Here is a 22,289-nt window from a genome sequence, read left to right as displayed (position 1 = left end):
CCTACTGCAATGTGACTCTTACGAATGCGTCTTCTAATCCAGCAAAACATTATTCTGTGTATTTTTATTTTCTGAACTCATTTGCGTCACTAAATCGACCTTATTGAAAGGAATGCAACTTTATCATTAAGGGTAAAGCTGGTCGAAATTCAGCCAAAGAAAGAAATTTTCTTTGAAGATCTATTCTAGTGTTATACCAGGTAACAGGTGCAAACATTTTGTCCAATATCTATGTTAGATTTGTCAATGACACACTAATATTCTGCAGTTGGGATGTTGTAACTGATTCCAATAAAAGGTAAAGGTAACACCTTGTGGCAGATTGCTAGTGAAAATAATTGTCACATGAACCCTAATCATGCAGCTCAAGCTATCCAGCTCTATCAATCAGTGTGATCTAAAGCCAGATGTGAAGTATTAACTAGCATAATTAAATGCTGAGTAATGCACGCAGAGGCACCACTGGGACATTTTCAGAGAGCACTGCTGTCGCTGAAGGAAATTCCAAGAGATCAGCCCCAAGTAAGCCCCTTCCTCCTCCCTGACATCAGCTCTTACAGCTGAAACTGCAGCATCAGGAGGTAGATTTAACACCCAAATCACAGCCAGAGATAGACCGGTATGAAACAAAGAATTTCACAATGGGATGCTGGAAAGAAACACTTCAGTAAGTATGACTGAATCGTGAAATGAGCGTAAATGGAAGCTGAGAAAACTGAAGCAACTTTAGAATGCTTTTCAAGCCGCGTCCAGCCAATTCAACCTGAAATTCCAGCTAGATCTGTGCCGAGCAACACCTCAGGCTCCATCTCTGGCTGTTGGCATCCAAACCCACCCCTCAGCTATTCAACCCACAACTAGGCCTTACTTCCTGCTGTTGAAGCTGCTGTTATGATTGTTTGTGAGAGATGAAGGCGAGATCTTTGGCAAAGCAGAGAGATTGGAAGCACCAGATGACCTTCAAAAAGATAAAGAATAGATCATGAGTTAGAGGGAGAAAATAAAGAGCCGCTCCAGAAAAAAAAAAAAAAAAAAGGTGCGCGAGTGTCGCTCAAATCAAACTGGGATGAATTAAAATAAACTGAGTGGTTATGTGAGCAGCAAAAGGTCAGGCGAAAGACTGAGGCAAAGTTATAGAGAGAGGGGAATTTTTGAAGATGATGCAGCGCCGGAGTGACAGAACAGGAAAACTTTAAAGTGGTTACATAGTTTAGTTTGTAAACTCCAAAGAGGAGGCAATGGAAAGGTGTTTTGGGGCATCATATTACATATATTCTTCAAAGTGACGACATACATCCTCCAGAATTCAGTAACACATCACCTATGCGTAATTAGTGTTTGAATAAGGAATGGACCAATATGGGTTTTTAAGGGCCGATAACTATTGTTGGTAATCATAGAAAGCCCAATAACCGATATTTGGAGACGATATACAATAAATGTAATGTTTTAACAGCATGTGATATCAGCCAACATGTCTTTCATAACTAGGCTTCTTCACTAATAAGGGTGACTATAACTGAATATGTAAAACTGAAATAGGAGTGATTAAATTAGGACACTCTCCTCTGTTTATGTGGATCAACTGAAATTGCTCAGTTTGTCTCCTGCAGTTACATCTCCTGTTCTTCTTTGTTTTCTTAATAAATTTCACTGATCTCTCACTTTTATTTCCCACTAGGGTTCATATCTTAAAGCATTATTAGTTATTCTTTTCCAGACTGGTCATTTGTGACTGCCTTCTAACTTAGCCGCTAGCCGTTAGCATAGCTTTAGCCACTGTGAGAAGAGCTAACTTCCTAATTTGTGTTTCTTGTTCACTTTTTGCAGCCTCTGCTTGAGAAACATTTCTGAGGCCACAGAGTGACGACAGACAAAGAGATCAGGCTGCATCAGACCTGAAGTAGAGCATTTAATTTATCAATAATCGGTCAATAAAAAAACCAATACTGATGATCTGAAAAATGCCAAATATAGGCCCCAATAATCAGCCAGGCTGATGATCGGACTATCCCTAGTTTGAATACAGTTAGGAAATTCCAGTGCTGTGGTAAAACTCCTGAGAGTTGACAGAGGAATGTAAGCCAGGCGATGTGCCATTCACTCACTTGGGTGCCGTGGAGCCTCGGGGCCATGTGCCATCCTCATTCTTCTGCTCTATTACGAGAACCTGTGGGAGATAGAAAGAAAAAAAGAGCTCCATCTGCTTCCAAACATTTAAGCTTTTGCCTCCCACTCCCCATTGTGGTTTCACTGAAGTTGAAGATGTCCTTGTGTGCTGTATTGATCTGCATTTATCTTTGAGATGCTATCAGATTTGGCCAAAATATCAGATTCCAGAAGTAAAAAAGATATTTTGAAGACAGCAGCAAACAACCTGTCACTGCCATGTCAGTCATGGTGAATGGGAAGGAGACGCGCAGCCAAGACTTTTTATAAATAATAAACAGGGGGAACAGATGTGTTTTTCTGTCCACATACAGCAAACGACCCGTCACTGACGTCTTAGTCGCAATGTTTTGTCACTAATGGGGAAAGTGCCGGATGGATCTTATCTGCTGTTTCACTTAGTGAGGATTTGCCTGATGCTGTCGGATCCTGTGCAACAGCTGCTAGTGAATGGGAAAACCCTGTGATCTGAGGTCTGCTGGCTTCATTGTGGCCAGGTGTCTAAATTAAGCTGCGTAGACTCGACTGTCAGGTGGACGCCAGGACATACGTGCATTTAAAGCAGCTTACAGAGAGACGTGACTTCTAACAGTTACAGGACAGTCTGCTGCTCTGAACACCACTTCACCTGCTTCACTTTCAATGCATCCAATACTTCTTTACTTTAACCCCCTCAACTCCAAGAACATTCTGCATATTTTTCATTCCTTTTACAATGCAGTATGAAGTCGCGAAACTATATGGAAATTCCACACCCAAGCACGATTTGTAGTTGTAGTTAGAATGCAAAAAAAAAAGCAAACGTTGAATTTATTTGTTAATTTTACAAAAATTGGGGAAAAAATTGATTCAGCACATAGAACATTTTTCCAAGTGCTCACATGTGTTACAAATACTGAGAAAAGCTGTAAAAGCTCTCTATATATGCTATACACATTTTCTTTTTCAAATTAGCTTCCATACTTTTTGTCTCCTAGCTGCTCTGTGTAAACACAGCCTGCAATTTAGCTGAAAAGTCCTTGAATTTGTTGTCATTTGACTGCTGGTCACAGGTTGTGCTGCAGATTTTTTTTTATTTTTTTTTTTTATTGAATGTGGTCAGAGCAAATCTTTTTTGGGGGGAAATGTTCAAGTGACACAAGTGGAATAAGGTGATTTGGTAAAATACATCGAAACAAATAGTGGCACCTGATTACTTTAAGTACTGTCAGAAAGCTGAAAACCCAACAATTCTTTCTGTCTTCAAAATCTATGGCAATGACAACTGGTGTAATTGTGTTGATTTTGTAAACATAACATGTTTTCAAACCTGCCAAAGGGTCTTGGGGTTTAAAGGGTTAAGAGAGAAACATAGTAGAGACCAGATGAAAAAAAAACTACCACCAACAGAGACTTCTGGAGAACATCAAAGAAGAAATTTTTAACAGAACTGCAAGCAGAATATAAATATTTCATGGTATATTATGAGGAACTGAGTAGAGCAATTGATTTTCAGATCTGTTTTTGGTTGTTTGGACATGGTACTGTGATTAGATACTGCACGCCCTGCTGGTCATTATAATCTGATGGGTACAGGTTAAAACAAAAAAGAGAGAAGAAAGGTTTTCTATGTGACTTGAAAGTACTGACTGGCAGAAAACCCAAAGAAAGAAAAGACATCTTTAAAAGGTCATTGAAACTTACCGCAAATACTACTAGCAGGGGGCAAAAAAGCATTAATGAAAAAATGGCTGAGTAAAGATATCCCAAAAGTCACAGAGTGGATAGAAATAATTCAGAATATATACATTATGGAACGACTGACTTTTGCTCTGAGACATGCAGCCCAAAAAGGCGAAAGGTATCGGGAAAAATGGAAATCTTATCTGAATATCACATGATCACAGTTATTATTGTCATTGAGTTGTTTATTGATCATTTTTGAACTGTATGAAAGTGCACGGTTATGTGTCTTGGAATGAGCAAACACCAAATGAACTTTAACCCATAAATACATGGAAGACTCAAGAAAGACCTAGAGGATCAGCGTTTTGCATTGACTAAGTTCAGGTCTACATAGCAAGCCATTTTTGGCCAGCTGTGTCAATTTTGTCAAATGTTTTGACAATCTCGAGGGAAAAAAAAACTCTCCAAGGTCATTTAAACTGCTCTCAGATGAAACTAAACAAGTTCCTACCTGTCCTTGATAGAGGCCTGCGTCTTGGATGGTGCTGTCAGGTTTGTTGAGAGGCTCGAAGGTGTTGCTCATGTACCTGTTCCACAGCCTGGTCTCCTTCTCATCAGGGATGCTGAACAGCTTCCTCATTTCTTTCTCTATCATGTCTGCAGCAAGATCATCAAGACAAACATAAGAGACAATAATAGAGGGGTTTACATTGCACTGTTCAACACAGAAACACGTGATTCACACACACACACACACACACCCCCACACACACACACACCCACACACACACACACACACACACACACACACACACACACAACTGTAAAGTATAAAGACCAACCACAGGCACTGTTCAACCACAAAGGAGGAACTATCCTCTGAATTCATCCATTTTCATGTTTGCTTTGAACAGAAGCCTGCATAATTCTGGGGCATGAACGGACACGGTGACAAAATAAAAGGTACTGAAGAGAATGTTTGGATTTTAGACATAACCTTGTGCTACAAATTAAGTATTCTTTGTGTTTGGAAACAACAAGCAGTGGCAAGAATGTGCTTAAATCATCAACAGTCATGTCGTCAAGAAAAACATAACCTGAGTGCGTAATTTTTAGTTTCTGTGAGTGTGGATGGCATGTGTGTTTGTCTCAATGTCTGAAACAGTGAGAGTGTACAAGTGTTTAGACGCACTGCACACATTCGGTGTAACTCAACAAAATGATCACAGCTGTTGCTTTTACATTTACAGGGTTTTGTCAGCATTTGGGTGACAACGTATTTTTTACCATTTGAAGAATAGCAATTCAAAGATTTTAAATGGTGAAACTTGACTCAGTTCAAGTCAGCTTGGAGCTCTTCAGAGGTCACTTAGTCAAGGCCAGAATCAGAATCAACTTTATTGGTCAAACAACAACAAAGTACTAAAAATAGAGTAAAAATTGAGGAGAGAACAAAGACCAGGAGTAGAGACCAGCATGCTTACCTATTGTGTCAGCTTTACTGAAGCGTCTGGTGATCACATTGTCCATGTTGCTGTCTTCACAGAGCTTCAGCTCAGTCAAGTACACCTCCACCTTGCAGTGCTTCACGAACATACCCTGTTCCACCACCTGCAACACAAACACCGGAGTATTATTGGCTGTTCACAGCAATTACTGTTGAAGCCATGATACGTAGACAGTATAACCGCATTCGATTTTACTATGCAACTAATCAGAGACACCAGCTTTATATAGGACTAATTATTCAGAGATAATTCAAGCTATTTTCAACATTTGTTTTACTATCTGTGTCATGTCTGGCGATACAATACATGATTGCTTCAGTGTATGTGACACCAGGCGCACAATAAACCAAAAAACAAGACATAGAGCAGTCAAGAAAAAAGACAAATCCCAGCTGCCACCTTGTATTAGTTGGATGAGTTCCTATAACAGATGAAAATGTATGTTCCTGTTTGTCATGATACAAAACCAGGACTCTTCAGCTTTGAAACCTTGCAGTTAAATGCACACAGATTCCAATTAGCTACAAGTGAGCAATTGTGCCAGTGAGTGAGGTGCAACTCTGACATCATCTCTATCTTATCTAGTTCCCACAACAACGAAATTGAATTGTTAAACTGTGGTTAGCACTGTTTCTACTGGATAACAAAGTAGTCTGCTGTCCTGGCTGCAGCTCATCCGGCATCCTGATAGGAGCAGAGTCAGAGTGAAGTGCCGAAATTAGCAGCACCTCGTGGAAACAGCTGAGGGGTCCCGGCCTATTTATTTCACCGCTGAGCCCCTCCAACACACACAAACACACACACATAGACACTCTCACATAGAATACACGCAGTACCAACTTCAGAAATGTCCCTGAGAACTGCAATAGTCATGCACACACACAGCTTAGATTCCCCCCCTCTCTTTTCCCTCCCCTGCCCAAACCCCAATCTCCCAGTGGGCCAACCCTGCCCCTCAGCACGACACCCATGTGTTTGTAAGCTCGCAGCAAAAGCCCAACTCTGACAGAATTTCTCAAATCAGAGCCGAGCCAAAACCATTCACTCCACCCACTCCCCTCCTCCCATACTGGTTTTGCTTCTCCACTCAAAAAGCTGCTTCTCTCAGTGTGACCTCAGCCGGAATGCCTCCACTTCAAAAAAAAAGAAAAAAAGAAACAAGGGCACAGGAGAACTCCACCGGTGTTGACAATCAAACCAGAAGAGGACAGCGGAAGGAAACATAGTGCCAAACCTGCGACTACAATCTTCTTAAATCCTTTTTTAAACTGCCTGCGCTCCGAGACTTTTTTTCAGAAAAAGAAGTAAACTAATAATGAACCTCCTGCATGTTGTGTCTCGCAGCTCGCTCCATGTAGCTTTTCAGTCATCCAGAACGTTGCCTGAAAATAGAAACCCTGCAGCCACCCGATACGTCCCGCGACATACATGGCAAAAGAGGAGGGTCGATAAAAGGTGGTGGTGGGGGGGAGAAAGAAAGAGAATGACATAGATAGAGGGGGAACAAGAGCCTCCAGCAGCAGCCATGATGCCATGACTAGCGAGATTTAAAGTGGGGATTTGATACTGTACGTCCCGTCAAGTTGTAGGGGCCAACATGAAGTATTCTACTGATTAAACAACTGGGGCCACACAAACAGCTATTCTGCGCCATATCAACACTTGTATAGGTACTTATTGACCCTAAAATAACTCAAAGTACATGTCAGAAATGAATGATGGTCTGAAGGAAATGAATGAAATACACTGTCATTGGTTCTTCTTTTTATTGCAATATAAATATCCAAAATGTTAGTATTGCCTTACTACTTTCCAGGGTCTGCGCAATGCATATTTTATACATATAACTGACCAATTAAGCCAACCAAATAATATGTAGTATGCAGTTTTCATAGGGTTACACTCAGGCCTACATTGCTGCATTCTAAACTAAATGCTACGACTAAACATATTTTACTATTCTTAGAGGTGGAGCCGCATAAAATATTATGAACAACTTTAGTCCTCAAATATCATTAGCTCATGTCTTTCACTAGTCAATGACGGGCAACAATCAAGACCCAAATGCTAAGTTTCTGTGTACAGGTGTGTTTTCTATTTCCGTGCCCATTTTGTACATGTCAAACCAACATAGACCACACTGCACACCACACCTACTAATAACAACCACTACATTTCAACACAGAAATCCACCTTTCCTCATATCATAGCACCCTGTTGCTTCAATTATCAAGCAGCAGCAGCAGCCTTATACTAATGACGGGACCCTTACCTTGCGAGCGATTGGCTCCTGACCCTCTGTCAGTCCATACCAGCTGACCAGCTTATTCCAGCCTTCGGTCGGGACCAGGATGTAGTCAAGCTCATCAATAAGGTGCTCCTTGATGGCCAACACATCCCCATCTAGAGGGAGGAAGAGAGGGAGGGAAAGGGTGAGAAACAAGCACAACCAGTGGGTTAACACTTACACCACTGACTCTGCACTGACTGTCTCACACAATCACACAAAGAAAAAGGTATGCTGGAGAGCTTTCTATGAACCCCCCCCAAAAAAGGCTACTCTATAGAGTCGGTAGACAATGTTGTTTTTGTGAGCTTTTCCCTGAACTCTTCCAGAATGGAAGCTGTACTACTACACTGCTCCACTGGAGTATCTATAATAAATTTCCAATAGTGATTTGAGGAAATGAGGCAATGCATGTCTTACCTCTGAGAAGGCCAGAGTTGTCCACAGGTCCTGGGTAGACATTCTGGTCTCCCATCTGGTATTTGTCCCAACTGTCAAATCCCACATATTTCTTCCACTGTTTGAACCAGTGACTGTCCACAAGGTACCTGTAGAGAAGGCAACCGGGATTATATCAGCTCTGATAAAGGAAGCTGTGACACTCTTAATCAGTCTTGATGGCTCCAGAGGTTGTATGCAGGTTTTTGCAACAAGCTCTTAGAGGGTTTAGCTCCCTACACAAATCTGACTTTGGGAAGCAAACATTACACACACTGATACGTGTAACAGTAGCTTTCTTGACGACGAGTTGAGTTCAGGTTGCTGCAAGCCTGGCCAGCTGGCTCTGTGATTTTGACAGGTGGTTCTTTTCCGACTCCGCCCTGCCGAAGTCGACAGATGAACCCACTGACTGGCGAACCACTTGGAGCGTCGGTAGACTAGCCGATTAGCTGTTAGCCTGCTAACTAGCCACAATCAGACAAACGACGCGTAGTCTCACTGACATCATGTCAACGAATAAAAGGCGAAACGGGAATTTGGAAGTGGCGAATATGACCACTGGAGTGCGACAATTAAACGATACGTGCGGTCTGTCGTTCTTCACTGGAGTTTCACGGCTGGCGTTAGCTTAGCTGCCGCTAGCTGCCACACATGAAGCTGACAGGCTGCCGTTACTGTCAACACGGCCCGTCTCCGCCGCTTTCTCCTCCTCCGTGGCGGTGACAGCCTCGGCAGAGCCGGCCGACAGCCCCGCGGCGTCCCTAAAAGGATTTCAGCTCGAGTCTTACCAAGTGTCCCCCTTCCTTAGCTGTGTTTTCAACAGTGCCGCGACCTCTCCTCTCTGGGTATCCAGATCAGCCGCTCCTCCTTCCGCCATCTTTCCTCGGACATCACCCGCTGCATGCCGGGAAAGTGGGCGTCACCGAGTTACGTAGAGCGTGACGCCGCCGTCGCAGCCAATCAGCGACTGAGCAGCGGTGCAGGAGACGCATGACACCCAGTGGTAAAATTATTCTAGAAAATGGTTCAAAAGTGCTCCATCATTGTGGCTGCACAGGATTGTGGATGTCTGGAGAGCTGTAAATCAATATTAAGAATTAATATTGAAATTTTCTTGAATCAAACCACTAAGACAGTGAGATTCCAGGTGCTACAAAATCAAGAGCTGAACCTCCAAAATAGTCCATTGTGTCAGTTTTTCCTGAGATTTATTGATCAGATGACTGCTCTCCAGCCACTTATCAGAGTCAACCACATTATTAAATACATGACAACTATTTGGAAGTAAAAAAGGCTGGTGTTTACCTCGAGTCTAGGGCACTAAAAATTAACAAAAAAGTAAAAAATCTTGACTGAATCGTTACTGAGGATGTAAATCTCAGCAGCAACTTCAAACCTGTAACTAAATCCTTATTCTGGCATCTTTAATGTAAATTGCTGCTAAAATACCAAGAAGAGAAAACACATGACTCTGATTTTAGACCTCTACACTGGTCTCTAGTTGAATATAAATTATAAAAAAGAATTTAAGGCCCAACTTACTGTCTAGAAGTCTCTGAATGTTAAATAAGTTTTCAGTAATTTTGCTCCTCTTATAACTTGATTTTGCCTGAAATGTGGCCATTTTTTAAATTAAACTAAAGACAGGTCTTTTCTACTGCTTTAAAGTATTTTATTTTATAAAGTATGTGTTTTATTTCTCTTAGCTTTTGTCACCTACTGCTGTTTAACTGCTGTATATTTAGTAAATATTTTAATTTAATATAATTATTCTATAACATTAGTGTGCTCTTTATTTTACTTGTCTGTACTGTCTTTGGCTTATTTTAGTTTTGTACTGCTGTATTTTGAATTTTAAGATATCTTGAGGTATCTTTAGAATGTTTTAATTTACAACAACAAAAACAAGAAAGTGCTTATTGCATCACCTCTTTGTACAATGAGGTCTTATATAAATAAACATGCTTGCTTAACTGGAACATTGGAGGAGTCAAACTGAAACTGAGCAAATACAGGCTTGCTGATCACAGCTGAGCCACAGAGACTTGAAGTTATAGTAGTGGATGTAGAGACAGAGATGCATTTCTTCTTAGAGACAGAAATGATTTTTTAAAAGTTTGATTTGTTAATCTCCAACTCCACAAAACTATACAACAATGAAACAGCTGCACTAAATGTGACTGTAAATCACAACCTGAGGCACACATAATCACGTGTTTACAGCTTTACAGCAGACTCGGGGGGCTGATTTTTAACGAAACTGTCAAATTTGAAGCAGCTTTGGATGGTATCACCAGACTTTTAGTCTATCGTATGATCTTCCCATGAAGAAACCCCTCTGATGTCTTTCATTAGCCATCTCACCAACAGGAAGTGATTCTGTAAAATGACTGAAAGTGCTCCATGACTGTAGCTACACAGACTTCTGGACGTCTAAGAAACTGGAATTCTGAATAGAAAGTCTTCAGCAATTATATCTGTCTTTTTTTGCAGTGAGGAGCAACTTTATCATTCCACTTTTTTAACATGCTGCATGAGGTCAGTGTGTCGTGTAGAGCTTCATTTCATAAAGAATTTGCCATTTTTTTGTGATTTTTTTTTTTTTTTACTATGTGACGACCCTCCACTTGGACACCAGGTGTAACTGTTCAGGAGTTGAGGGTCGTCAGCTGATTGAGCCACACCTGGGATCAAGCGGCCCAAACTGCATAAAACCTCCCTCACATCCAGCGTCTGGCTGTGTCTCTCTGACCCGAGCTGCTTCCTTCTGGAGTTCCAGAAGCCTGGTTTTGGTCTGTAGTCTTTAGTGCACCTTGTTGGCTTGGTTTGCATTATAATAAAACCCTTTCTTTTAGTCACCACCTTGTTGTTTCTCCCTGTTTTGTTGCAGCCTCAGAGCTGAGTTGTAACAACTATTAACTGCATATTGATCAATAATACAAACTAAGTTTTTAAGTTCTCTAGCAATTTTGTGTCACATTTCCATAAAATTCTTTAAACAGTCAAATTTGAAGCAGCAGAGGCTGAGATACCCAGACTTTTCCCCTGATACGAACAGTAAAATGGTTCAAGACAACGTACAATCTTTATTTAAAGCCATACTTACAAGATTCACACTTCTTTGTACAGTCATATTATGTTACAGTACAAAAATGCAACTACAGTTAGTCCTATAGCTACTGCAATAAAATCCTATTCTGTATATCCATGTATTTATGTACCTAGCATTACGCATTTATCTCATTTCCTGTAAATACAACAGGAAAATCTCCTCAATCATTCATCACAATACAACAATATGATACAAATATGACTTAACAGCCATGAAGTGGGATCAGATATATAAAGAAACTTCAAGAAGTTGCTGTATCTGTATTAATCCCACCTTTTTCATACAATGGTTAAACTGTTCCTTTATCACTGATTTTTGCTTTATTTGTGTTACATACAAACATCATCCTATATACAGTATATGCCAATTACTTTTGTCCCTGAAAAATGCCCTTGTCCACTCTAAGTAATTCAATAAATGGCAACTACTTTTTAATTTCTTTTGGCTTAATGTACAAAAAGGCCAAACCCAGCACACTGTAGCTCTAATATCTCCTGAGTCCTCTGTATCTGTTGTGTATTAAAGTATATAATGTGGCACTTTCTTGTTTTTTTTTTTCCACGTCCAGAAATCTTTTAAGGGTGCAGCGAGTCAAAGATGAAATCGCCACTGAGGCCTCACAAGTTGGAGTCTGTCTCCGAGACGGGGAAGTAGCCGTTTGTGGATTTGGCAGTGTCCGTCTCGGGAGTGAAAATGGCCAGTAACCTCTCCTGCTCCCTCTTGGTTTTGGGTAAATCATCAGATGGTGTGATGAGCAACTGGATGCGCTGTAAAGAAACAAGACAAAGACAAAAAAAACCCACAGTTAACTGGCTGCAATGTAGAGCATCTTTATTGAATGAAATCAAGAATATGCTTAAAAGGGGCACTAATCTGTTCATTTTAGACATTCTGTGACTTATTACTTGGCTTTAAAATAAAGTACACCAACAAAAACAGGCTCAACATGCCTCTCTGAGTGTTCCCTGGGTGGTGCTGATCTTGTACGCCATCCAAAGTGGGATGCAGACCATCGAGGAAAGAGCGAGCAGCCAGCCAATCACATAACCCCACCACGGATAAACATACTCATTGTTGTATTTCAGAGGCGTGTATTTAATGAGGGAGAAGGCGAAGGTACCCTGCAGAGACAAAATAACACATGTGGATTAACAACAACTTGATTTATTTCAGTTTCTGCGACTGAAAAGTGGCTTATTGGAGGATAAAGTGAGTAAAAAAGAAGGAGCCTCACGATGCAGGTGGCTGGAGTGAAGAACAACCAGCAGTATTTGATGTAAGGTCCGGGGCGGTAGCCGATCATGTCTTCGATGTTGTCGTAGAAGCGATCCGCACCTGGAAAAACACAATAAAAGCGCGTCACACCATGCTGCGACTTCAAGTAGTTGGAAAGTCTGACGTTATATTTCGCTCACCGTAGACCCAGGCAATGCAGACAGTCTCAAAGATGGCCATGAAGAGGAGACACATGCCACTGGCTGCATAATAATCAAAGAGCTGGAAGACATACATGCCGCCCTGGAGAGAGAGGAAGCATTGAATCGCAATTATGCAAAGAGAATTAACCTGCTAAACACAGCTAATTAAAGACTAAGCTGTACTCTGTGTGCTGTCCATCCAGACACAAACAAAAAAAGGATATGAAATGTTTTATTAAACCGCCTCAAAAGACTCAAATTTTCTAAGTGCTGGAGACAATTGTGGTTTTTCTGAGGGAAATAACTATCATAGATTTTGCTCTGTGGCAGCTTTGTAAGATTTAGCAATACATATTTTTCTGACTTTGCATGTCATTAAAGCAAATCTGATGACCTCTAACTTGACTTGCAGGAGTCTGATCAGTATTGAGGGTTGCAAAGTAACTAGTTAGACTGCTTAGACGACCCTTTTGTTGGAACATAAAGCTTTAATACTGCAATTCAAGCAATTTGTTACTGTTAAAAATATACTCTCATACAACAGAACAAAACCTTTTCTAATTATAGCAATAAAATCATATTTTTACGTTTTTCTCCGAGTCAGATAATGGTCCATTTGCATACTGTATTTATATGTTTGATCAGTGTATATTCACTTTTATGCATTTTAGTAATTAAAACCTTTTCACAGCAGTTAAATTATTTAAAAAACCTGTTGTAAGAATTTGTTTTGATCCCAGCCTCTTGATTTTAAGGTAATCTCACCTTAAATAAAACACAACTGTCAGCTGTAAAGGTGATATGGCATCTGTTATAGTTTTTTGAGATTACAAAAGTAATCTAGCAAGTTATTTTTTTTTTATCACTAACAAGTTACTTTTTCTGCCAGTAATCTTGTAATGCAACAAGTTATTTTTTATAAACTAATATTACTGAAGAATGAATTGGATTTTCAGGTTTTAAAAGGCTGTTTAAGTCATGCAGCTCAAATATTTATGGTCCTCAGACACAGAACATCCGTGTAAACTGCCCATATTGATGTGTTGTTTCCAGATTAAGTAAAGGCGATAAGCAAATCATGGATAGATCTGTGTGTGCTGAACAGGAAAAGTTATGTTGCGTGTTACAAAATTTGCTTTAGAAACTGCAAATTGTGCATCTAGTGCGCCTATAAAAAAATATATATATCGGTTATTTTACTTAGTTTGTGAGCTCAGTAACTTACTAACATACTTCAGCATCGCATAACAATGCTTGAGATTCACCTGAGAAGTGTCACACAAAAGCTTTGTACTTACAAAATGATGACTTGTTGACACCTCTGCAGAGCATTCATGCTTCCAGCTGTGCAGAGGTGAAACCATGTCAACTATATTGGACTCTTATTAGAGCTTATTTCAACAGAAAAACCAACCCACAACCCAGCAACAGCCTGATTTGTTAAATATAAAGCTAATTTTGAATTGCTTTGAGCTCCTGTGGTCTTAGTTAACATCACACGGTAATGTAAATGCTGTTAAAGGCAATGAGGGAGACCCTTTAGAAGATATTTAAAAGATATTTAAGACACTGAAGATACAAAACACTGTCATCTTTACTATGAATATTACAGCGACATGTGCATGCATATGTGTTTGTGTATGTATGTTCTGCATCTGTGTGGTCCCAGAGCGTGACCCCTACCTCCATCAGCATGATGAGGCCCATGAGGAAGGAGAAGAGGACCACGACCAACAGGAAGAGCTCCCTGCGGTTCTTACGTCGGAACACAGCAGGATACATGTCGACTATCGCTGTCACGAGGCTCTCGACACACACAAACTGAGGGGACGGAGGACACAGAAACCAAGCAGAGGGAGGAAAGTCATTAGCACTTTAGTACTGTAATGGAAGAATGTGTCAGCTTTGTCTGTGGAACAACAACTCTGGTAATCAGCATAGTAACTAATCTTTTTGTCACGTGTCTTCACAGGAAAGTAAAAGCAGGATAGCCAAAATGACTGCATTTATCAGGGCAAGAAACTGTAAAAACAAAAATAGTCCTCAGATTTTCAATTTCCTCCGTTAGCTATTCATCTGTGGGCTGTTGTAAGCTTAGTGTAAGCTGAAAATCGTGATATTTTATCAGTCAATTTATTCTCATTTAAAAATTTGTCAAAAATAAATAATTTCCCCTAAACAGATCATGTGTTTACACAAAATATACGACACCAGAATGGAAACAAATTAAAAATGCAACTACTAAAATATCTACAGTATTTAGAGCCACCCATCTTGTTTTCAGTGGTGGTCATCTTTGGGCACCATATAAAATGTTTTACATGTTGATTCCATTTATTCTTTTTTAGAAAAGAAATAATAGAAAATTCAACTTCCGTTTTTTTCTTTTTTTCTGTCGTTATAATTGTAACATAATGGACAGAAGACAGGAGAGAGTTCTGTCTATTTCTAGTCATGGTTCTACTGTTTCCATAGAGGTGCAGGACTTTATATTGCAGAGAAAAAACGAGCCCACAGTGAGTAAAAAGGCAACAGGAGGCATAAAATGCCAGAAACTGCTTGTACAGCTTTCTACCTGGCTGTCCAGCCCCAGAAAAACAATCATAATGAAGAAGAGGGCGGCCCACAGAGGAGAGAAAGGCATCATGGACACAGCACGAGGGTAAGCAATGAAGGCCAGTCCAGGACCTGCACAGAGACAAAAGAGACATCTTAAACTGAAAACTTAAACGGATCTGAGGATAAAAAAACTATTTTTTGTCATTCTTCTATTGTTGTTGCTCAGTTGGAACAGACTCACCAGATTCTGCCACTTCTGAGATGGGAACATTCTGTTCATAGGACATGAAACCAAGGATGGAGAAGATCGCAAAGCCTGCAACAAAACTGGTGCCGCTGTTCAGGAAGCATAGAGACAAACAGTCTCTGCAACAGACAGCAGAATATTTTGATTAATGTTCTCCAACAGCAGGTTATCACATCCTAATGCTTTCTGTTACATTCATACTGTTTATACACTTCATACAGTGAACGCTCTGCATATATCTTATACTGTTTTATTGCTCATACCGCTATTTATTCCTACATATATATGTTCATTTATACTGCATACACTGCACTTTTACTGCCTCATGCACATCTGGCTTAACTGCCTCTCATTGTCTTACTACTTGTACAATAAAACAATAATTCTGGATCTAATCTAATAACAGCTCAGGATAATGCTCAGGTTGGTAATAAAAGATAATAACTGCTTTAAATCAAAATGACTGCATTTCAAAGTTAAGGCTGTGGTTTGCAAAATGACTTTTTCACATAATCTTAAGAAGGAAACTTTTGAGCATGTAAATAAATAATACATTTTGCATTACATACGAACCTGTAGCAGTTATTGTTGTATTTATTGTAGCTGCCCAGAGCAGTCAGAGAGCCCAAACAGATGGCATAAGAGAAGAAGATCTGGGTGCCAGCGTCCATCCACACCTGACAAAAAAGAAATTTAAAGACTCCTTAAGATGCTTGAGTTATGGTTTGTGCTTTGTTTTTCTTTTTTCAGCAATGATTTTCAACAATTGCGAGTCAAATCAACAAATTCTAATTGGACACTAAAAAATATAGCTGATATAATGCAGCGAAATGCAAAAATAAATGAGTGAGATGCTTATACCCATTCAAACATTTCCACAACCTTTAGTAGCACTTCAGACATGCACTACCAGTCAAAGGTTTGGACAAATTTTTGACTGGTAGTGTATTTATTTCTTCAATAAAGAAGAAATGATGAATGATTCCCATTTGTCATCAAAGGTCTTTTTATCCCATCAAAATAAAAGCGTTTCTCTCTATTGGCATTCAAGAAAGTGTCTTCCACAGCCACTGATTACTTGACAAAGCTACGAGATCTTTAAGATAGAGTAAACATATGTTAATAAGGGCTTCCTTTTATTTTAAACATTTGTATAATTACTCCACCAAGGAGGCAGAGCCTCAGCAGAGTTATGTGATGATCGCCATACATTTGTCTGTTTGTCTGTCCTTTAGCAACATTACTCAAAAACAAACTAATGGATTGGGATGAACTTTTCAGGGAAGGTCAGAAATGACACAAGGACCAACTGATTAGATTTTGGCAGTGATGCAGCTTATAGTCTGGATCCACAGATTTGCTAAAGATTTCTGTATCATTGCGAGACAGCAGCACGGTGTCACTGTAACTATGACAACAAGTGAACACTACGTCAGCTGCCTGCTGACGATCACATGATTGTGATCCTACTACAAACAGACCGCTGCGGACTTATCGGGACTTATTCATCCAAAATTATACAACGAACAATTGATTAAATTGTGGGAGTGTTTTTGAGTCCCATCAATTCCCACCAACCACTACATATTTAAGTCATGCGATTTAGTATCCGTACATAAAGTACACATGCATAACACACACCTGTGCTCAGCACAAGGTCATTTTGTTTGTGGGTACATCTATATTAAATGGCCACATTCTATATTGCTGTGATTTCTGCCACGACTTTATTCAAGATTTCAGCTGTTGTAAATGATTCAACGACTGAACAGCCTCGCCGGAGTACTGTGCTCTCTGAGTGTTTTTCTTGTTTGTATATAGGCCAAGCAGGAACAATTCAGGAAGCAGAGGTAGATTTACAGCTTTGGAAATTAAATAAAATTTAAAAAAGTCTGCACTACAGGCTTTCAGCATTGATAGTTTTGCTTGAATTTTATAGTGGTTAAATAATTACAGCACCTTCTAAAACACATGAAAAGGGTGTAGTAATAATTTAATATATACAGTAAATTATGTTTAAACATACTTGAAGTTTAAAAATTCTAAATTCACACAAGGTGACCAAACATTTTTTGGAGTCACTATTATTTTGTGCATAAGCTGTATATATACAGAGAACAGATAATACAAACTAAATGAGGACTCAACAATGCCTAAAAAAGGAGAACTTCAAGTTGTTGAGAAGATGGATACAAGAGAGTCATTGCTAAGCAGCTATTCTAAAGCTGTATAACAAGCATTTTATATATTGCACCCAATACGTCTCCTCACATCCACACATACACTGACTCAATGTCCCCTTTTCTTGTTTACACTTAGTGTATGTTTCTGGGACATTTTCATTAAATTTGAGCCACACTAGCCAAATAAGCTGTCGCAAATCTGCATTCATCATCCAAGCATGGGCCTCAAAACGTGACACTAAATTCAATACAGCTAACATATTATCGATGCACAGACTCAAACGTGCCGTGTTTACGTAATCCAGAGGAATTCACGTGCTACGCTTTTACATACATAATCATTGACTGATGCAGTTGCACAGACGTAAACTGTTAGAAGTCTGGTCTTGTTGTCTCAACATTGATTAACGAACCACGCTTCCATAAATATACAGTGTGTCGGATGTGTGGCGATTAGCAATTTTTTCAGGCGGTGTTTTAGACTGATTTTGACATGAGAGAATGTCGAGTTTGTTCAGTTGGTTTTGCGGCAAATTAGGACGACTAAGCAAGACAGAGGCAAGATAAAATTCTAAACTATTTTGGGCCTCTCTGGTTTGTAACATTTGCTCATATGAGCTGAACAGAGACAGTTAAAACCCTCTTGAAGCCTTGTTAGTTGTTTGTCTACAGCTCAGGCCTGGTACAGCTCGTGTTTACAGTCCCAGTGGTGTCCTGGCCTTGTATTTGAACCCTACAGTCCCTTCCTCTTTCATGGAGAGCAGATGGACCCAGCAGAAACTGGGATCCCCAGCAGAGAGCCATGGGATACCTGCACTTGCTGCGCCCTTGCCACGGGGGACAGAACACCAAAAAGGACCTCACTGGGAATTTGTGCGATGCAATCACATTCCAGATTCATATTGTAGGCAGTAATTGATAGGTCTTCTTGTGAGATGATGGTACCTGCGGGTCTGAGAGTCGGCCTAAGTCGGGGTAAAGGTAGAATTGAATGCCGATTCCAGCACCAGGCAGGGTGAGTCCTCTGATCAACAGCACAATCAGCATCACATAGGGGAAGGTCGCCGTGAAGTAGACCACCTGTATCGACATGTTACAGGGGTGTGAAATGTGCAGACATGCAAAATAAATACCAAATGTCATCTTTCATGTGCCCCGCAACTGTCATCGGGTTAAACAAATAAACACATTTTTTTTAAAAAGAGTCGCCCTGTATTTTCACTTGTGCTCTCAGACTAGAACAAGATTCCCCTCTCACCCACCTTTCCTGTGGATTTCACCCCCTTCCAGATGCAGAAGTAGCACATGACCCAGGCGATGAGCAGACACAAGGCCAGGTCCCAGTTCAGAGAGCCCATGTGGTCGATGCCCGGGGAAATCCTCAGCGCTCTCCTCCTGCAAAAGAGTCGCAGAGGTCATTTACACCATCAAGACTGAAATTGCTGTGTCATGGAGAGATGGTTAGCCGGTGTGAAAACTCACTCCCAGAACTCCATGACAGGAGAGGTGGTGTTTAGGTTGATTGTTTGGTTGATGGAGGTGTTTCTTCTCTGAAACTCCACGCAGTTTTCTAAGTAGAAAGAACACATGCTGAAAATGATCCCTCAAGGGTATAAAAAGTATTAAAAGTTGGACATTGACGTGCACTTGTTACCTGTGTTCCATGTGTTGTTGCAGGAGGACCAGGCCAGATCCCAAGAAAAGGAGAAAGACAAGTAGAAAATCCCCCAGGCCAGAACGATGATGTAGTAGAAGTTCAACAGAGTCACGATCACCTGCGTGCCGTAGCCAAGACCTGCAAAAAACAAGGGCTTTTCAGTACACATTAATCAGCAATATGACACTAAATTTCCTAAGATTTTCTTCTCTTTACCTTCAAACAAGGGGCTGATTTTCCTCCAGCAGGTGATTCCTCCCTCGCTGGTGAACTGACCCAGCGCTGTCTCCAGGAAGAAGACGGGAACACCACAGGTGAACAAGAAGATCAGGTACGGGATGAGGAACGCACCTAAGATGAGGAAGAGCAGGTGATTCAGAGTTACAATTTATACCTTGTAGTATCGATTGCATATTACTTGTTAAAAGAAATAACGGAAAGGAAACACATATTTGACAAGTTTCAGTCTGGCTTTTGAAAGAATCACAGTACAGAAAAGTCCTATTTTGTTGGATCTGAGTGCAGCTTTGGACACGGTTCATGACCGTAAATCATATTCTGGATTGTTCTGGTAGGAACTGCTCTGAACTGGTTTAAATCATATTTATTTGAGAAAGTATTCAAAGTTGCTGTTTATAACTTAAGTTACTCAGCTGCCCTCATGTCCTGTGAGGTTCCTCAGGGCTCAATCCTCGGGCCACTTTTGTTCAGTTTATATCTGTTGCGTCTTGGCCTTGATATTCACCATGTTATGCTGATGACTCCCAGTTTTATGTCTCATTTAGCCCTAAAAATCATGACAATCTGGATTCTCTGCAGTACTGTCTTGACACAATCAGTGACTGGATTTCCGACAGTTTAACACAGGAAGTCCTGGTTGTTGATCGGACTACATTTCAAGCAGCATCACTCCCAATTTGGACCATTAACTATGTACGTGAAGCACTCCTGAAACTCGTTGAGGTGTTTTTGATCATAATCTCAATTTAAGTCAGACTCCAGTTCGGAAATATTGCAAAAGTCAAGCCAGGGCTCCCTAAAAACGTTGTTGAAAACTTATCCACACAGTCATTTTCTCCCATCTGGACGACTGCAACTCACTCTTTCTTGCCTAATTGATGCAACAATTGTCCACTTTAAGTTGATTCAAAACTAATCAGCAAGATTACTCACATATACTCGATGCAGGCAAAATGTGATCCAGTCCTGACTGAGTTACACCTGCTCCCTAATGGTTACAGAATTCTCTTTATTACTTTTTGGCTTCACGCTACACCTGAGAAATTTTAAACCCTTAATTTGCACCAATAACTGTTAAAAATTTCATGTTCTTGGCTGAAAAGAAATTGTGCACCAAATTGTACGTGTTTTACTGTAAAAAAAAAAAAACACGCCCTGACTGTCAAAAACTTCTTAAAACTCACCTCACTTCATGTCTTCTGCTTTATTATTGCTTTTTTTTTTAAATGTTTGTGTCTTTACTGTTTTACAATCTTCTTTTTAATTATTGTTTTTAAAGTTCTGTATATTTTAATTTCTTTAAAGCATCTTCTAACTTCAGATTTGAAAGGTGCTATACAAGAATACTTATTCCCTTTTACATGCTTGTTTTTTTCTGATTCCCATTTAATTTGTGAGTCCTACTGTCTGCAATGGAGCAAACCATGCAAGGACGACTGCAAATAATGTACAGTACTGAACATTAACTATGTGCCTGAATATAGACTGAACTTTATCGCAGCATTTAATGATTCTTTTTAAACTGAAGTTCATGCACTAAAGTTGTGATAATTAGTTTTTTCTTGCAGTTCTGACCAAAGCCACTGCTGCCACTCTTCTTGTTCTTCTTTCAGCGTCTGTGTTGACGTCCCGTCGTTTAGCTGAGGATGTTTGGTGCGCTCAGATTTCCGCCTCTCTGCAGGAACAGCTGCTGTGAGCGAGAAGCAACAACAGCTGTCTGACCCCGCTCGGCCCTGAACCCTGAACCCGCCACCCCATGGAGGCAGAACGAGAGGGGCATCCAATTTAGCAGCTACACAAGCAGGTCCAGACGCAAATAAGGGAAAACCCAATTTGGATCAGACTAATTAAGGAATTTTAGTTCTTTCACCTGAGATCCAGTAAGTCTAAGGTCTGGCAATATGAGATTTTTAGTATCTAACTTTAAAGATCATCAGTCCCCTTAGTTGGTGCATCTAAAAAACCTTGTGGTTTACTGTGAATGCACCAGGATAGTTTGAATTCTGCACAATTTACACTCTATATTCAAATCTTTGTTCTTTAAATTTCAGGTATACTCTTGTTTTGTTGAAATCCATGTGTTCATTTATAGAAAACTGCTAAGGGGCATAAATGCACATTTCCCTCCCACTCACCTCCTCCGTTCTTGTAGCAGAGGTAAGGGAAGCGCCACATGTTGCCGAGGCCGATGATGGAGCCAGCGACCGACAGGATGAACTCCAACTTGTTGCTCCACTGGCCCCGCTCCTCCATCTTCTCCTCCGAGGGCGGCAGCATGTCTTTGGCATGGCTGATGCCGTTGGGGAGGCCTGCTTTGGCAGAGTCTCCTGTACAAGACACAGTCAAGAGGATTGCACCATTATATAAAGGGCTGATTAAAGTCATGACTGTTTTAAGCAACGGCACCAAGGACTTCCAGCAGCAGTGCTGAGAGTTTGGAGAAATTAAAAATACAGCAAAGTATTCAGAGGAATTTTCTATTAAAATCTCCGACTGGCATATGTTTTACCTTTCATTGCAGTGTCACTTGATCTTCTGTCTGGTCTTGTCTTGTCTCAAAGGCTGAAAGTATTGAGGATTGTCTGTAAACGCTCAAGTTTTAGTATTTAACCTGACTGGAAAGAGGGGTGGGTGTTTGTAATGCTAAACCAGAGTCCAGCCTCTGTCCACTCCGTCCCCACGTCCAACCCCCTTCCCAGCAAAGCACATCACCTCCAACCTCCGTCAATCAATCATCTGTCTTATATCACGCTGCAGTGCACCTCTGCTTAAGACAGAATGAAATAAATGCAATAAAAATACG

General features: G+C 40.4%; 2 protein-coding genes across 5 annotated transcripts in view; both read right to left on the bottom strand.

The window, feature by feature from the left end:
- Positions 1-9,004, bottom strand: part of LOC111573181 (ubiquitin carboxyl-terminal hydrolase 15) — a 28,006-nt gene extending 19,002 nt beyond the window's left edge. Inside the window, exons 1-7 of one of the 4 annotated variants that reach the window (XM_023277209.3) lie at positions 8,859-9,004; positions 8,050-8,177; positions 7,615-7,745; positions 5,319-5,445; positions 4,346-4,491; positions 2,109-2,170; positions 869-958 (exon numbers count right to left, since the gene is read on the bottom strand). In XM_023277209.3, coding sequence (XP_023132977.1) covers positions 869-958; positions 2,109-2,170; positions 4,346-4,491; positions 5,319-5,445; positions 7,615-7,745; positions 8,050-8,177; positions 8,859-8,947 — 773 coding nt within the window. In that variant the 5' untranslated portion in view covers positions 8,948-9,004. Of the gene's footprint in view, positions 1-868; positions 959-2,108; positions 2,171-4,345; positions 4,492-5,318; positions 5,446-6,576; positions 6,742-7,614; positions 7,746-8,049; positions 8,178-8,858 lie in introns of those variants that run through there. The other 3 variants (XM_023277210.3, XM_023277211.3, XM_055006680.1) reach the window with 3 other exon arrangements.
- Positions 9,005-11,136: 2,132 nt separating this feature from the next.
- Positions 11,137-22,146, bottom strand: LOC111573174 (sodium- and chloride-dependent GABA transporter 2-like). The gene is made up of 15 exons (XM_023277201.3): positions 21,996-22,146; positions 21,622-21,813; positions 19,463-19,597; positions 19,244-19,384; positions 19,072-19,159; positions 18,852-18,984; positions 18,535-18,669; positions 15,980-16,083; positions 15,401-15,525; positions 15,176-15,288; positions 14,284-14,421; positions 12,598-12,700; positions 12,417-12,517; positions 12,133-12,303; positions 11,137-11,949 (listed from the first exon to the last, which is right to left on the bottom strand). The coding sequence occupies exons 1-15, from the start codon at positions 22,000-22,002 to the stop codon at positions 11,800-11,802; spliced, it is 1,836 nt and encodes a 611-aa protein (XP_023132969.1). The 5' UTR covers positions 22,003-22,146; the 3' UTR covers positions 11,137-11,799.
- Between the last annotated feature and the right edge of the window lie 143 nt (positions 22,147-22,289).

This window comes from Amphiprion ocellaris, chromosome 21 (assembly GCF_022539595.1).
Source record: "Amphiprion ocellaris isolate individual 3 ecotype Okinawa chromosome 21, ASM2253959v1, whole genome shotgun sequence".
Classification (NCBI taxonomy): Eukaryota; Metazoa; Chordata; class Actinopteri; family Pomacentridae; genus Amphiprion; species Amphiprion ocellaris.
The sequence above is the reverse complement of the archived record's forward strand: the minus strand, read 5'-3'. Positions and strand labels throughout refer to the sequence as shown.